The 17207-nt window shown below is 40.4% G+C and overlaps 1 protein-coding gene across 1 annotated transcript in view; it reads right to left on the bottom strand.

The window, feature by feature from the left end:
• Positions 1–8101: 8101 nt before the first annotated feature.
• The window catches only part of GAD1 (glutamate decarboxylase 1), a 39489-nt gene continuing 30383 nt past the window's right edge, over positions 8102–17207 (bottom strand). The window contains exons 13-16 of the mRNA XM_077829716.1: positions 15946–16095; positions 11585–11692; positions 10555–10644; positions 8102–8275 (exon numbers count right to left, since the gene is read on the bottom strand). Of these exons, the coding sequence (XP_077685842.1) occupies positions 8102–8275; positions 10555–10644; positions 11585–11692; positions 15946–16095 (522 nt within the window). The remainder of the gene's footprint in view (positions 8276–10554; positions 10645–11584; positions 11693–15945; positions 16096–17207) is intronic.

The raw sequence follows: 17207 nt of genomic DNA, 5'->3' as shown, positions 1-17207 counted from the left end.
ACAAATTAAAACATTTTAAATTTTGGTGTGTAACATGTTTCTGTACCTTTTTATGTCTGTCTGTACTGAGAACCTTCACCCCTTTCTTCAGGAGACTTCTCTAAAGGAACAGAGCATGAGATTTTTCTTTCTTTACTGAGTCCATTGCAAAACCTATTCCCCACCTTTTTTTCCTAACTGTAATTGAAATTCTTGCTTTGTCCAGAATACTGATCCCCAATCATACTCTGATGAAACCCAGATCACTTCACCTTGTGCAGTTCTCCTTTTAACCTTCTTTGTTTCCTGTTGATGCTGCATCTTCTCATTTTAACTTCAGCAGCTTTACTTCTCTCTTTGTTCTTCAGTGAGTTGCTATTTCCCATTGAAAGCACTTCTTGTTTCAAATAACTTCATCCCTAGTGTAGAGTTTGTAATTGAAAATCATAAAACTCTAAGGGACAAAGTCAGGCCTGGTGCAAACTGGTGCAATTCCCTTGACCTCAATGAAGATGCATCCACTCCCAAACTTTCTGAATTTGGTGCTAACATTTTATCAGTCAATCACGTCTCTGCATTAGCTGATCATTCCTAAACATTCTTGGGGGAAGAAAATATTCTCCAATATAATACAATAACTCTTTTATGTCAGTGCTTTATTTTACACTTTTATATATTACACTTAGATATTAACCTTTAGCACACTTATTTGTAATATAAATTGCCTGCCTCCGTCTGTTTTCTTTCTGTAATCTTATAAATCAGAACTAGAACAGGTCCTAAAATCCCTTAGCATATAAATACAAGCAACCTCAAAGTTTATACAAATCCACATTTGTGTGCATGCTATTGAAATAAATTGATACAAATTTTAATATCATGCTATAGATAATATATAAGGCAATATTTTTACAGCAGTTTCTATCATCATGCAAGAAGAAAATGTATTTGTTATTTTGAGTACTAATTCATAATCACCTTTATTTTTCAGTGGCACACACAAGGAAAATGTTAAAATTAATTAGACTCCTATAATGGCACTGTAGTTTCCCATAGAACACAATACATTAACTAAATGTACACTAACCTTTTGAACCATCTTCTTCAACTTATACATGTAAGATAGTATTTAAGAAGTTTTATGACAAATTGCCATACATTCAGATATTTCTTACACAGGAAAAGTCTTGGCTTTTGTATTTATGATGCATAATTCAAGTCCAATTTAAAATTATGTTCTACTGCAGTAAATTATAGGTTTCAGAGTAGCAGCCGTGTTAGTCTGTATTCGCAAAAAGAAAAGGAGTACTTGTGGCACCTTAGAGACTAACCAATTTATTTGAGCATAAGCTTTCATGAGCTATAGCTCACTTCATCACATGCATTCAGCCATCCTCCTTTTCTTTTTGCAGTAAGTTATGGCATTCTTGCAAACCCTTTGTCTTATTTTTACATGACAGGTATGTTACATCCATGTATAACACATAAATGCTATTAAAATATAATTAGTATTTTGCTCAGCTATTACATACTCGTTGAAATGCATATTGTGGCTGATATTAAAATTTATACAATATTAGCTGTAATCCTCTGAACGTGTGTGACCTTGGTATGCCAGTGCCTACTTTTACAAATAATACAGAAACGTGACCATTTTTTTCCCAGCTCTGATTTAGAATCCCATTCTATAGTTGTTATGTTAGCAAAACTCCCACTGTATGTCACTTATCAGGGACTGGATTCTGCTTCCTTTGAAATAAATAGAAACTCCCATTTACTTCAGTGGCCACAGGATTGGGTCTTTCATGTATACTTTACAAAACGATTTATTTTAAAGTTTGTTCAGGTCATTCACAATATAAACATTTAAACCTAATTTATATATGTTTAAATGAATCATTTTACTATAACTGAGTGTGTATTATGATACTCGGTCATTCAAGATGTTGAACATTCTAGCCCTGACCCAATAAAATACTTAAGAACATACATAACGCTACACATGTACGTAGTTGCATTGACTTCCAAAAGAATACTCCTGTGCCTAAAATTAAACAAGCACTTAAATGCTTTTCTACAACAGGTCTAGGGCATTCTGCGCCTTGTAGGACTGAACCCATAATGAGCAGGTAGCCCTTGATCTTGCATTTGATTGCGTGTGGGTGCAGTCTGGCACCTGTGCTATGCAGGATCAACTAGTTGCAAGAGCAGGATGCAAGTAAATACACATAACACTTCTGCCCACCCTTGCAAAACCTGATCCTGTATTTATTTTACACACAAAACTCCCCTTGCAGTATATAGCAGTTCTGATTGCATAAACAAACTGGATCCCTGAACCTGCAAAGACTTACACACATGCTTAACTTTACACAGTGTGAATAATCCCACTAAAGTCAATGGCACTACTAAATGTGAAAAGTTAAGTATGTGTACAAGTCTTTGCAGGAATGGGTCCTATGATTGGAATCATGATGACCTCTGCTACAAGGATGTTAGTTTTATAAAGACATCCACATATTAAGTAGCAGTGACATGCAAAAATTTGGCTCTGTGTCTTCCAGAAGAGCTTGGTCCACCTCTTATTAGTTCACCAGTTCTCAAACTGTGGGTTGGGACCCCAAAGTGGGTCAGGACCCCATTTTAATGGGGTCACCTGGGACAGCATTAGACTCGTTGGGACCCAGGGCTGAAGCCAAAGCTTGAGTCCTTTAGCCTGGGGCAGCAGGCCTCGGCTTTGCAGTTCCCCCCTACCCCCCAGGGTCACATAGTAATTTTTGTTGTCAGAAGGTGGTCTCAGTGCAATGAAGTTTGAGAATCCCTGTTTTAGTCACACTAAACTCACATACTTTCATGTGAGTTTTGCTTGAATAAGCTGAATTGGGCCTTTAGCAGTACCAGATGAAGAGATATTTCTACTTTATGCTTTTCACCAGATGAGCCACAATCCCTGCAAAGTGGTAAACTTCATTACTCTGTTCATATCTAATACTGATGTTCTTATGCAGCTTGTATGCATGCAAGATCCCACGGAATTCAGGATTAAAAGCTGTGTAGTGTCCTTAAGATTTGGCTCACTGTTTTTTGTGTTTAAGATTTGCAGTGAGATGTACATCTTGTGTTCTGGATGAAAAGCAGAGAACTCACAAATAGTATGAGACAAATGAAACAATTTTAAGATAAATTTTTATTGAAAAATTTAAATTGCATTGCTTATCATTTTTATAATTTCACAGTTCTTTTAGCCACGAAACACAGAGATTCTGTTTAAAAAAATCTCTTATTTGTCACCATTCAAAAACCATGTTGTGCCCTGAATAAATGATGATTTTAAAATTCTGGGCTATTCTCCAGAACCCTGGTTCTGCCTGTCTGCCATGGATGGTAGAATCTTCTTGTGTTCTCCAGAAACGGGTTCTAACAACTGAAACTGGAACTTTTCCTACTTAAAATCAACAGCTGCTTTGGCCAGTGATTATCCTTTTCCAAATCTAATACATCAGCTAGTAAACACTGAAGCAACAATTTCCAGTTTGGCATCTTCCCTCTATTTGGCATTTGTCAAGGTACTTTGAATTCACCCATCTTAATAGTACAGCACTTGTCAGTAAGATTTTAAAGAAGAAATCACAACCTCAGAGTTTCCTCGTTATATCAGGAAAATTGAGTTACTCATCTATAATTGTATTTCTTGGAATGAGTCACCTCGTCCATGGCTTCACACTATCTGATCTTCCCCACATATTGCTGTGTGGATTTAAGAACAAGATAGTTCCAGAGAGGTCTTTGTTTGAGAAGCCGTTAGAATATTACTCAGATGAAGATTGCCTACTGGAAGGGAAATAGAGAGAATTTGTCTCATTGATGACCATGGCAATCCCCTAAATAAGGCTCTGTTAAATCAGCTATCTGAGTTGGGGTAAACAAGGACCCTGTGCTGGTGGTGATAGGCAGTCATTACTGATAAATATCCTAATGGCCGACACCAATCACCAGAAGACACCAGAAACTGGTTGTGGGCATCATTTGCCACAAAACTAAGATACAGTGATACCAGAAAGGAAAAATCCCATACATCAGGTATGAAGATAAACTTAACTCTCATGGCTGCAAGAACCACCTCAAAGATAAACTACATGATTCTGTGATATGCAGCAGGATCTACATTATTAAATGTCTCTTCTAGATGCAAGCGATCATTTGCAGTAGCTAGAGCAGTCTGGTGGTTCTGATCTGACAAAAGCAAGACACTGTGCCAAATGGAAGAGGAGCCATTTGTAATCGAATTACTGTTTGCACACTACTCAGGAGAATGAGATTCTGTTCCCAGCCAGTACCATTCAGGACTTGCTGCATGACCTTGGACAAGTCACAAGTCTTTGTCCTTTTCCAGTTTGCAAAATGGGGATCCTGTTATTTAGCTTCCACACATGTTTCTAAAGTATATAGAGTTCTTCAAATATTATTGTTATAAAATGGTGATAATCTGGAGACTAGGGCCGGAAAGTAAAGCTTTTAAAGTTAGAGTGTAAAGTATGAAGACTGCATCTTACCTCTCCAGTGGTACTGTCACTGAGACTCCCTGAGTGAGGGAATGAAGGGGGGGTCATAAACTCTAAACTAAAAATTGGTCAAAGAAACCACAAGAGGCTGTTGCTGATGTATGTGGAAGAAGTAGACTCCCCTTTCAAGGGTGGTCAGATGTCTTGGCAATGACTATCATAGGTCATAATGTTTTTCATACACTGTGAAGAGTAGAGAGATGCTGCAATCTTTTGTAGCAGGTATTTGAATAAAGTGAACTATTCAGAGGGGAAAAAAATCTCATCCATAAGTTTATGCTTCAAAAATGAATCCAGCCTTTTCCTTTCTAAGAAAGGAGTTCCTTTCTGGGCACCTGAGAACAGCCTTGTGAGTAGGAGAACTCTGACATTTAATGAGAAATGGCCTGCATCTAGAGAGAATGGCATTTGATTTTAAAAGGATGAAGCCAGAACCAACACTGATGCTGACAATATCCATGGTAGCAGGATTCAGACCTTATATCATTGACTTTTATACCAAAGGTGCTAGCATCAAAGAAGGGAAGATGTCAGGAATATTTATTCTGGAAGATCAAAATTCAAGAGTGTAGAAGCATGGCCCACTGCAACTATCTGCACCAGCTGCGTGAAGCAAAAACATTGCCCTAAGGAGATGGGACTACTGTGCTAGTGGGATTACTGGGTGGCTTCATAGTCATAAGATTTTGAGGTGGATAGTATGGATCATCTTCTGTATGTCACTGTTAGGAGGCAAAAAGAGAGCCACAGGAGTGAAACAAGCCCTGATCTTAGCTCCAATAAGCAATAAGGTCATAACAAAATTGATTTAAAGAAAAAACTTGTACAGAGGGTAAGGGAGGAGACAGGTATACTGGGTCTCTAGGAAAAGACAGAGAAAACAGTGCTTGGGAATGACTAGCCACCCAAAAATCATCTGCTTAAATTTTGGAAGAATCCTGGTGACAAAACTAAGCATGGAATGCTTATACATCAGCATTAGAACCTCTGGACCAAGTTAGATTGGGCCCACCAACATTAGACTCTTGAAATGGGTTTCTCAATTTTTCCATGTCACCACAGAATGTCAAAATGCCCCAGGCTTTCCTGGCTATATGAGACAGGTTAGACATGGTGTTTTGAATATCCAACTGGTATTTATTCCAAAGACCACGGGTGAGACTCTGTGCTGTGCACAGCATAGAATTTGCAGCCCAAGGGGACCATGGTCACCTTTGCGCCTTCCCAATCCTGGGCTGCTCCAGGGGCTGGAAAGACCGGCGGGGGAGACTGTGTAAATGATGGCTGACTCCCTGGATTGTCCTATGAGCTGCAGTGATGTCTGGAATTTCCTTAGTGCTGTGTGATGTGGCCCTGCCCCTGGCACTCCTCTCTTCCCCAGCCCTGCCTCCAGCATGCCTACTAAGCCAACCTTACATATGTCTTCTGCATTGCCTGTACTAAGGGAATCCTCTTCTGGCTACAGCCAAGGCTTTTAGGGCCCCTTCATGCTACTGCAGCCCGTTAACATGGCATAAAGAAGGGTTTAGGGCCCCTTCATGCTACTGCAGCCCGTTAACATGGCATAAAGAAGGGCGGCGAGGTGGTGAGTGTCTCACTCCCTCTAAATAAATGAAAAAGCAACACAAAGGGTGAGGGACTTTTTGGACAGAGTACTGCTGTAGTTTTAAATCAAAATGTGTCTCTTTACACTCCTTTAATAGAATGTTTCTAATACAATTAAATTTTATTTCAGAGCTGAAAGAAAAGTAGCTTATTACAGACTTTCCTGTGCAATAGCCATAGCTGCATATTTTGAAAAGATTTTGAATCAGCATATTTTAGTTATCATCACAATAGTCATTCTGTAGACAGAGGACTATTGAGCCTTTATTTGATTCCACTACTTCGCTGGTCTGCCAATACAAAACCATGTACTTTGTAGATCTGGTTACCTAGCTAGTTAAAAACTGAATGGGCTGCGGATGGCTCTGGTGTCTATATTTTGAAACGTCTGATCAGTTAAAATTATGGTGACAAGCCAGCTGTATTTAAACATTCTGTGGTGAGTTTTTCTTTTCCTCTCCTGTGAACTCCAAAATACATAGTGAATTCCCCTTCTGCAAAACATTACTAAACCTGGTTAACACTCTCACAGATTTGGTACAGATTTTCTTCAGGAATCTTGCCACAGAATTTAGCTAAACTAGTCACAGAGATTGGTCCTGAACTACAACAGAAGTACAGGGGCCTTGGTTATTATCCAATATTCACTAGAAAAGCATTCAGAACACTGGACGTACAGGCAGACATTACAATTAATAAAGGTGAAGAGTCATAGAATCATAGAATATCAGGGTTGGAAGGACCTCAGGAGTCTATTAAAGTAACGGGATTTAATTATACTAGTGTCTATATACAATGTTAGAATTCCTAATGATCAGTAAAATTATCTGTAAGTTGTTATTTTAAGGGTACTATTATTTAAATGAAAGTGTCAACTAATATTTTTATTGTCTCTTTGGCTCACAAATGCACTAAAATACCATAAACATCATTTAGAACTTCAATAATATATAAATAGGATACATTACAAATGGAAGAAAATACAAGACAACTCTTTAGCATGGTAAATCTCTGCATATAAATAAGCAAATATTTCATATACTTAGAATTGAACAGTTATCTTGCTGTAAAACTGTTACATTTAAATCCTTTTCACAAAGTCATTTAACAATAATATACACAATCTACACAAATTAATCTCTAAAAATACATCAATAATATACCTGTTACAATGACTCTGCTACTATTATCCCCTGATATGACACTAAAGGGGAGATACAACTATCTTACTGGGCGGTGCTTTTAGGATCCATTGTTTTTATATGTGAGAGAAGCACCAACAATAAGGTTTAATACTGTTAAACATTTTTCTTAGCTCCTAAGAGTCTACATTTTTTAAAATGTTTCTTTACAGCAATTTGCATCTGTTAGAATGATCTGCCGCACATTGTCCACATCATTAACTGTTGAAAGAAAAGTTAGTTCTCTTAAAGTGGAAAACATGCTGTGGCTTAGTTCTAAATTCATTACTATATATATATATATATATATATATATATATATATATAGTACATAGTTCTTAATTCTCTATTTTAATACTTATTAGTTTCCTGCTGACTATAATAAACAGACTAAAATAAGGATCAATAATACACTTCAAGATAATATATTCTCCTTCATTAAAATGATCTACCAATACATATATGTTTCAGTAACTCATAGGTGCTGGAACTAGGGGTACTGGGGTGTGTGTGTGAGCTACTGCACCCCCGGCTTGAAATGGTTTCCATCATATACTGGGTTTACAGTTAGGTTCAATGGCTCTCAGCACCCCCACTGTACAAGTTGTTCCAGCACCTCTGCAGTAACCTACAGATTTTTTTGTGTTAGAGTTTTTTAGGAGAGTGGAACATTTAGAAAGGGAATTTCCTTAAAGGGTGTTCTGCAGAACTGGGTAAAAAATAGCCAGTGCTGGAAAACAGTGGACTACAGGAATAAATAGTTTGCCAAGAGTATTACAGATCCTGCCCCAAGCTTTCTATTTCTTCAATGAGGAAGTCAATGTCAGACTTAGTTGCCGCTGGGTTTGAGACAACCATTCGGAAGAAGTTGACTTTATCTCCCTGTGGCTGATATCCAACCATTGTGGTACCTGACTCCATCATCAGAGCTTTGATTTTGGGTGCCACCTTTATAATTAAAACAAAACAGGAAAGAAATTTAGAACCTTTTTCCTTTTATTAGTCACCGTATTTCTTAATTTAGAAAAGAGAGCAATTACACCAGAGATAGATGTTTACATAAAATGTCTGTAGAAAGAAAATGCCTGATTACATATAAGTTATATGTAAATTAGATGTTCAAAATTCTTCCATACTTAATACTCTAAGATGTTATGATTAGCAATGATGTCAACCTAAAAACCATTGCTTATGCAAACAGTATTCCTTATTAAGCTACTAATAACATCTTAGAGTACTGGAAGAATTTACAAATCTTAATTTACATGTCACTATTTATTCCTCTGATTAATTATTGGAATTATTATAGTTTGGACAATGAAAAGTAACAAAGCCAATTTCATTCTGGTTTATAGTGTAATTTTCAACTTCTTAATGCTTCAGTATTTGGATAACAAACACTGAAAGTGCATCGTTAACGTTTAAAACGGGTCAGGAAAAGAATTCAGTGGAAAATTTTAACAAACATGAAATTTTTTTTGTCTTTGTAGGAATTTTCACTGGAAAATTTGGACTTTTTATCAAAAAACAAGGAAAGGAGACACTTTCCATTAACATTTTTGTTTACTCAGAAAATGTTTCTGTCAAAAATTTTGATGGAAAATTTTCAACCAGTCCTACTGTATAAAGAAAACTTTCTACTGGTATTTTTTTTTAAATCATGAAAACATTTGGATTGATTTTACAGCACCATGCAGTTATTACAATTATCTTCTTTATTTTCACTTTCAAAGAAAAAATTCCATCAAAGTCTTAACCGTTGCACGATATCTGTCACTAAAGAGCAGAGCACCTTGTCTTTCCTTGTCTAATTATGGGCCAGATTCTGCCACCCTTACTCATCTTGAATAGTACTCCACATGAATAAGGGTGACACAATTTAGTCTTGTGAAATCGGGGGTCTATCTAAGAAGACTCAGTAGAGTACACAGGCAAGTAAAATGATGATTCCCAGAACTACTTCATCTCTGACCTAGCCATTCAGTGTCTATCTCCGGGTGCCATTTGACACTTTTTCCTTGATGTCTTATAATGTCCCATCACCAGCTCACTCTTAACACGAGTGAGCTGGTCAAATCAAACACTTCATCTTTCTTCACAGACTTTTCCCTCTCCCACTCTTTTCTGTCACTCTTGGCAATTCCATTAGTCATCTTGTCCCATAGGTTCACACAAGTAATTTTAATTCCTCTCTGTCCTTCTTTCCCCACAATGATCCTGCCACAAAATCCTGCTAGTTCTTCCTCTTCAATATCCCCAGTCTGCCCTCTTCTTTCTATTCTCACCACAAAAAACTCTTGGTCAGGGCCTGATTATTTCATCTTAACAACTGTAATCACTTTTTGTCTGTTATTCTTAACCTCACCCCAATCTTAACTATCCAAAATGCTGCCACCAAAAAATATACTTTAGAAGAACTGGATATGTTCCATGTCTGATTTCAAAAAGAGAAATATAACTTCAGCCCCAATAAGAACAGGAGAGGAAGTGTCAAGGTCCAGAGGCCAGTCAATAACATGGAACTCTGGGGTAGAGCTGGTCTGGAATTTTCCAGTGAAATAGGTTTGGAAAATGCTGATTTGTTGTACCCAAAGTGTTTCATAGCAATGTATGGGGTTCAACAAACTGACTAACCACCTGCCTGGGTTCCTGCCAGCTCAGTTCAGAGGCAGTCCCACCATGGAGACTGTTCCTGGATCCCAGAGATTCCAGGCTCCTAGTCCCAATGGCTCTCTGGGCTGTTGATTCCCCAGGCTGCAGGAATTGGGCAGCCCAGGGAGCTAGCTAGCCTAGGAGTCTAGAAGCCCTGAGGTTCCTGGCCCTAGACAGTCTGCATGGTGTGGCTGCCCAAAGACACAGACCCTTGAAAATCTGACAGCTGTGGACTGAAAGGGACATTATTCTTGTCACTTTCACTTCCACCCATCACTGAAAAGCAGCTGTGAAAATGACAAGAATCATGACAATCTCAGTGAGCAGTTGCCAGGGTCCTGCGGGAAATATTTTTGGAAATACCATGTGTTGGCATTTCCAGAACAATGATTTTACGGAATTCCCCTTTCCCCTGCTAAACAGAAATCCCAAATTTCCATCAGCTTTATTTTGGAAACCTGGCTCAGAATAAGACTCATCAATCAGCACATGCAGAGATATGTTATTTTAGATAAATGGAACCCTTTGGCTTAGAAATGAAACAATATATTATACATTTAATGTGAGCCGCATACCCTGTGTAGCTTTTCTCTTCTCTCCTCAGAGTCTGGTATACCCCTGAGACTCTGAGGAATGTACCAGAAACATACATTTGTGTGTTCAGGCTGAAAAAAGAAAAAACAAACACGTAAGTGAATAAACATAAGAAGAAAATATAGATCTCCCACACCAATCTCCTGAAGGACAATAAATTGTTATTGAATATTTTATTACAGAAGTGGAGTCCATACATTTTATTAAGGCTGTTAGTTCTATATATTAAGAAACAATAAATTCTGTGTAATATTGCTACTTCAGTGTACTTGCAGCCGCCATCTTGGATTCACTATGCATTGTCCCTTTTACAGTATTCTAGAGTGCTGATGAAGTACGAACATTGTTCAACACTTATGTAATTTTAAGAGGATGTCCCTTCCAAGATTCCAGTGCCAGACAGCCCTCAGTCGTATTCAGTGACATCCTACACAGATGGGTCTGTCTTTTGGTAACTGATTTTCCTCCTCTTAGTAAGTGAAGAGACAAAGTGTGTATCAACTAAGACTTTATACAGAGGCACCAGCAGCAGAGGAGGTAGAAGCTTTCAGAGAACCAGGAGTGACAACCTCAGGAATGTCTGCGTGAATAGGCTGTATTAAGGCCATCTTCATACCCTAATCTGAAAAACCAAACCAGTTCCTCTGCACTACATTCTTATGGGAGTCTGGCTTTTTGCTGATAAAGTATTCAGCTTGTGGTCCAATACAGTCCTTTAAGGTGAAAAGAAAAGAAAAGAAAAGAAAAGAAAAGAAAAGAAAAGAAAAGAAAAGAAAAGAAAACGAGGGGAGGAATCCCTGTGTTCATAATTGAAATCCATACAGAAGTTCAGTATGTGTCTCGATAAAAGTCTGCCCAGATGTCAGTGGCCAGGTTGTTCTTTTTCATACGTAACTATGAGCTCTTGAGAAACCTACAGAAATTTCAAGATTGCTCCAAGAAATGTATACAGACTTGGTTTCCAGATGTCAGGTTACATGAAAAATATTTTTGGTCTATGTAATGACTTACCTCTCCATCAAAAACCATCTCAAATTCTTCCCTGTTTTTAATTTTAGTATAGAGGTATTCTGACAATTCCAGACATTTGTTGATCTGATTTTCAAATCCTACTGTACCCTATTTTAAAAAGAAAATGTTTTATTAGTTAAAAAAGTTTCCCCTCTTTTCTTTTACCATCTGGTCATCTCTAGTAATTAGGTTTGGACAGAAAATAAAATATGTAACAGGATTATCATTTTGCAAGTTAAAGGATGACCACAGAAATAAATAATACTTTTAGTGCAACTTATTTTGTAAATAGTGAAATTCACATGGTTAAATGTGACCTACAAAAGAATTACTATTTTGTTTGTGCACTATTTTGTTTTTAAAAGAACTTTATTTATGGTGATAAATAAAAATAAATAAATAAATAAATAAATAGAGGTCTTTTTAAATTTTTAAAGAAGATTAATTTTTCAGGTTTTTTTTTTTGCCTTCAAAATATCAGGAATATTAAATCTTGGCTCCTCTGTTTTTGCTGGAGGACTAGAGCATTGGGGACAGTTTTAAATCTTTTCTCCCAGCTGTTTGTCAGGAATTTGCATTAAGAAAAGCAAGCTAGAAAGCAAATAAAGAGTTTTAAATAGTTTGACTGAAAATCCCTTTCCCCACTCCGTTGCTCAATTTTCCAGCTGGTCTTTTGTAATGTCATAATCCCACCCATTCTCCAGTCCTCCAAACAAACAAACAAACAAATAAAAACAACCCTGGAAAAATAAAGCTTTAAAAAAATCCAGACCACCTTTGTACTTCATTGAAAAGGTAAAGAAGGGCATGTACACATTTTTTCCCCCTCTTGCAGGTCACCTTTCAGCACCAGTGAAGCCCTTAATGCCACCCTCATTATGCATTTGTGGTGCAGGTTCTCTACACTGGGATAAAATTCACACTGAAAGAATATTTGCAAGATGATTCAAGGGCTTAAATAAATATCGCATTAAACCCACTGTCTATTTTGGAGGCAAATTTGTGCTCATTTTTGGCAGCTGTTAATGCTGGAAGAAAAACCTCCACAGCTTCCAATGTCTCATTTTCCCAAAAAATGACCCAAAGGCAGTTGTTGCAATATAACATCCAATTTACTAGAAGTGGGTCCAACCCAAAACCTCAGAGCTGAAAGCTTTGAGAAAGTCTGCCTCTGTAAAAGGCCCAGACCAAAATGCTGACTTTGAGCGCCTCAATTTTTGCAGAAATTTGAATTTCTTCAGTTGAATTTTGTGGTGTGGTCTGGGGACTACAATTTGTTTTAATAAAGTATCACAAACATCCTACTCCACTTCTGAAGTGCAAAGATGGCCGTATCCAGGGGTGAAAGTAAATTAGAGGACTTATCGGTACGCAGGAGTCCTGAGCAGGGGGCGCGGCCTCAACCGGAAGAGGCAGAGCCTTAAATCCCCAGGCCCTTTAAATCTTGATTTAAAGGGCCAGGGCTCCAGCTGCGGTAGCCCTGAGCTCGGGGGCGATTTAAAGGGCCCGGGATCCAGCTGCTGCTACCACAGCGGAGCCCTGGGCCCTTTAAATCCCTGAGGAGCCCTGGAGGCTCCCGGCTGCTACCAAGCTTTAAAGGGCCTGGGGCTCTGCTGTGGGGATTTAAAGGGCCCTGGGGCTCCAGCCACCGCTACCCCAGGCCTTCAGCAGCAGGGCTCCAGTGGGGATTTAAAGGGCTGGGGCAGAAGCGATGGCTGAAGCTCCGGGGCTCTTTAAATCCCCGCCAGAGCCCCCCACCCCTACCCCAGGGCTCGGGTAGCAGGGCTCAGGCAGGGATTTAAAGGGCTTGGGGCTCCAGCCACCGCTACCGCCTCGGCCCTTTAAATCCCCTCTGGAGCCCCGCCGCCGCTACCCCAGGACTTCGGCAGCAGGGCTCAGGCAGGGATTTAAAGGGCCCCAGGAGGGTAGCGGGGGCTGGAGCTCCGGGGCCCTTTAAATCCCCGCCAGAGCCCCGCCACTGCCGCTCCCCAGGGCTCGGGCAGCAGGGCTCAGGCCAGGATTTAAAGGGCCCCGAGGCGGTAGCGGTGGCTGGAGCCCCAAGCCCTTTAAATCCCCACCTGAGCCCTGCTGCCCAAGCCCTGGGATAGGGGTGGGGGGCTCTGGCAGGGATTTAAAGAGACCTGGAGCTCCAGCCACTGCTACTGCCCCGGCCCTTTAAATCCCCGCCAGAGCCCTGCCGCCGCTATCCCTGGGCTCGGGCAGCAGGGCTCAGGCTGGGATTTAAAGGGCCCCGGGGCAGTAGCAGTGGCTGGAGCTCCGGGGCCCTTTAAATCCCCGCCGCAGCCCCGCTGCCGCTACCCCAGGGCTTTAAATTGCCCTTTCGGAAAGCCGGTCCTGGTACGGCGCACCGGCTCTTACCGGTACGCCGTACTGGGGCGTACCGGCTTACTTTCACCTCTGGCCATATCACATTATTGCTTAGATGTAAGCTTGTTGGGGCTGATGACTCTTTATGTTCTTGTACAGCACCTATTACATCGGGTTTCTGTTCCATGACTGGGACTCCTAGGCACTAAAAAATGCAAATAATAAATAGTAATAATATTAAACACAACAGTCTTCCTCCTATTCTCCCTCTCTGCACCATTGACTGGCAGTCAAATTCTTCACACACCACACTGGTGCTCTAGCCTCTCTTTGATAAGCAGGGGAGGATTTTGCACTTCACACCTGTTCTATATTCATGCTTGATTTTGGTGTGCTAAATGGCTCTCAACCATGGGTGTCTGGTGAACCGGAGGTTGGGGAGGCTAGCCCCCGGCCGCTCCCCTTCTGCCCGAGGCCCCGCCCCTCCCCTCTCCCATAATGCCCCTCCCCCTCCCCCGCAGGAGCTCAGAGCACCCCCATTGCAGCCCCCGGCCCCAGCCCTGGGCCACCCAAGTGCCCCCAGTCCTGGAGGGCCCAGCGGCACAGCAGCAGTGCCTCCAGCCCTGGAATGCCAGGCGGCATGGTCTCAGTGGCCCTGCCCCAGAACACCGGGCAGCCAGGAGGTGCGGTCCGAGCTCCAGGTGGGTGGCGCACCCCTGGCCCCAGTGCCAGCTGCCCCGAGTCCCAGTGGCAGGCCGTTCCGTCCCAGCCCCAGCCAGCCTGGGCCATGGAAGAGTGCCAGAAACTGCAGGATGGGGTCTGGGGGCAGAGTCTGGGTGAAGCCATGCCAGGCTGTTTGGGGACGCACAGTCTCCCCTTGCCCATGCTCTCAGCCACAAAAGAAAATGTTTGTAGTGAGGTTAGCTGCCAAGAGAGGGCCACAGTGTGGACTGCTGATTTTGTTGAAAAAAGCCAAAGGCAATAAAACACATGCTGGACTGATTCTTAGAAGGCCAACTGATCTATGGGTGACTCAGGTTTGACAGGGTTCTGTAGTCAGTAAATGGTGATTAGTACTATACATATAATATTTTCAAGTTATGGGTCACAGTCCAATTTTAATGAATCGTAGGTGGATTTATGCCCTGGGCCTGCAGCCCCAAAAGGGTTTGATTTGGAGAAAGGAACCGGTACTCAGTGTATTCAGAACTACCACCAAATCTGTGTTGGATACCACAGTAATTGGAAAAATGAACACAAGAAAAGATAATTTAGGATGTTCCAATAATTCTTCATGCTTTTGCAAATCTGAATGTTAATATTTTGTTCAGTTGTATTTCCTTTGCTGCAGTATTTTTAAAGACACTCTGATGACTCAGAGAAAACTTTGAAAAAATATTTTGTTTAAAAAACAAAACTAGAGATGCATACTTGTTATTTGATTCCCTCATTTTTTAATATTAAAGAAATTTATAGTAAAAATGAGCTTTTATTCACCAGAGGTTATGTGCTGCTTAATCCTCCTCTGAAGTCAAAATTCTCTTTATATGACTTTAGAGTGTGCCATAGCAATAATTACCATTTAATAAAGGGTTAGATTGTGGCCACCTTATCAACTGAATCACGCATTTGGGTAATTTTGCCTGACTGAGCGCTACAGGAATGGCCACAGAGTATCACAATTTCACGTAGCGAAATAGAGAGCAAGAAAGTAGTAGTATTACCAGGAAGAAATGTGTTTACCTGCAAATTTGGGCCCCGATCCCACAAATACTTATGCACGTGCTCAACATTAGTCACATGAGAAGCCACATTGACTTCAATGTTATTAATGTTAAGCATGAGCCTAAGTGTTTGCTGTCTCAGGGCCTTGGGAACCAATCCTGCTGTCCTTTGTCAGGCAAAGCTCTTCACAGAACCAAACGTTGTTTTCTAAGTTTTCCATAAAGTCCAAACAACTCTTCTAAAGAAACAACATAGGTATTTTCTCTAATATATTTCTGAGTCATTTTAATTGGACATTTATTGTTTACCTTAGCTTTCCACATCAACCAGAATTTGAAAATGTCCACATGACGACCACATTGTATTGCTTTATCTCCAGTGTCATAGGATATATCATATTGTTTATCTTGCTGGAACAGATATCCGGCACACATCTGATTGCAACCCTGAAGTAGACCCTATGATGAAAAAGCGAATATGTATAACACATATGTAATATATCCATTGAATATATACAAACATACATATATTGTAGAAAAATTGTACTTTTAGGGACCAAATTTTCAGATACTGACCTGATTTTGAGGGCACAAGCTGTAGACACAATTTTGTGCTCTCAAGCTGATCATTTAGATGTCTAAGTTCCTGATTATTCAAGCGATGAAGTTGCATGCATATCACACTGAGACATTACATGCATATCACACAGAGATAAAAATAATTTTTAACAATACTTAAAAAAAATATTACTGAAAATGCCAGGCTAAATGTATTTGAATTCTTAGTATTCCAAACAAATGTTTCCTGCCTTATACTCCTGGATTCTAGAATATGAGACTACTGTTTCTTAGAAAATAAGACTTTTCGGAGAATCATAAAATACTAGGGTTGGAAGAGACCTCAGGAGGTCATCTAGTCCAATCCCCTGCTCAAAGCAGGATCAACACCCACTAAATCATCCCAGGCAGGGCTTTGTCAAGCCAGGCCTTAAAAACTCTGAGGATGGAGGTTCCACCACCTTCCTAAGTAACCCATTCCAGTGCTTCACCACCATCCTAGTGAAACAGTGTTTCCTAATATCCAACCTAGACCTCCCACACCGCAACTTGACACCATTGTTCCTTGTTCGGTCATCTGCCACCACTGAGAACAGCCAAGCTCTATCTTCTTTGGAACTCCCCTTCAGGTAGTTGAAGGCTTATCAAATCTCCCCTCACTCTTCTCTTCTGTAGACTAAATAACCCCAGTTCCCTCAGTCTCTCCTCGTAAATCACATGCCCAAGTCCCCTAATCATTTTTGTTGCCCTCCACTGGACTCTCTCCAATTTGTCCACATCCCTTCTGTAGTGGGGGGACCAAAACTGGACAGAATACTCCAGGTGTGGCCTCACCAATTCCGAGTAGAGGGGAATAATCACTTCCCTTGATCTGCTGGCAATGCTCCTACTAATACAGCCCAACATGCCATTGGCCTTCTTGGCAACAAGGGCACCCTGCTGACTCACATCCAGCTTCTTATCCACTGTAATCCCCAGGTTCTTTTCTGCAGAACTGCTGCTTAGCCAGTCAG

The sequence above is a fragment of the Eretmochelys imbricata genome, chromosome 11 (genome assembly GCF_965152235.1).
Source record: "Eretmochelys imbricata isolate rEreImb1 chromosome 11, rEreImb1.hap1, whole genome shotgun sequence".
In the NCBI taxonomy this organism is placed as follows: Eukaryota; Metazoa; Chordata; order Testudines; family Cheloniidae; genus Eretmochelys; species Eretmochelys imbricata.
Note: the sequence above shows the minus strand (reverse complement) of the source record. Positions and strands in the feature narration are given on the sequence as shown.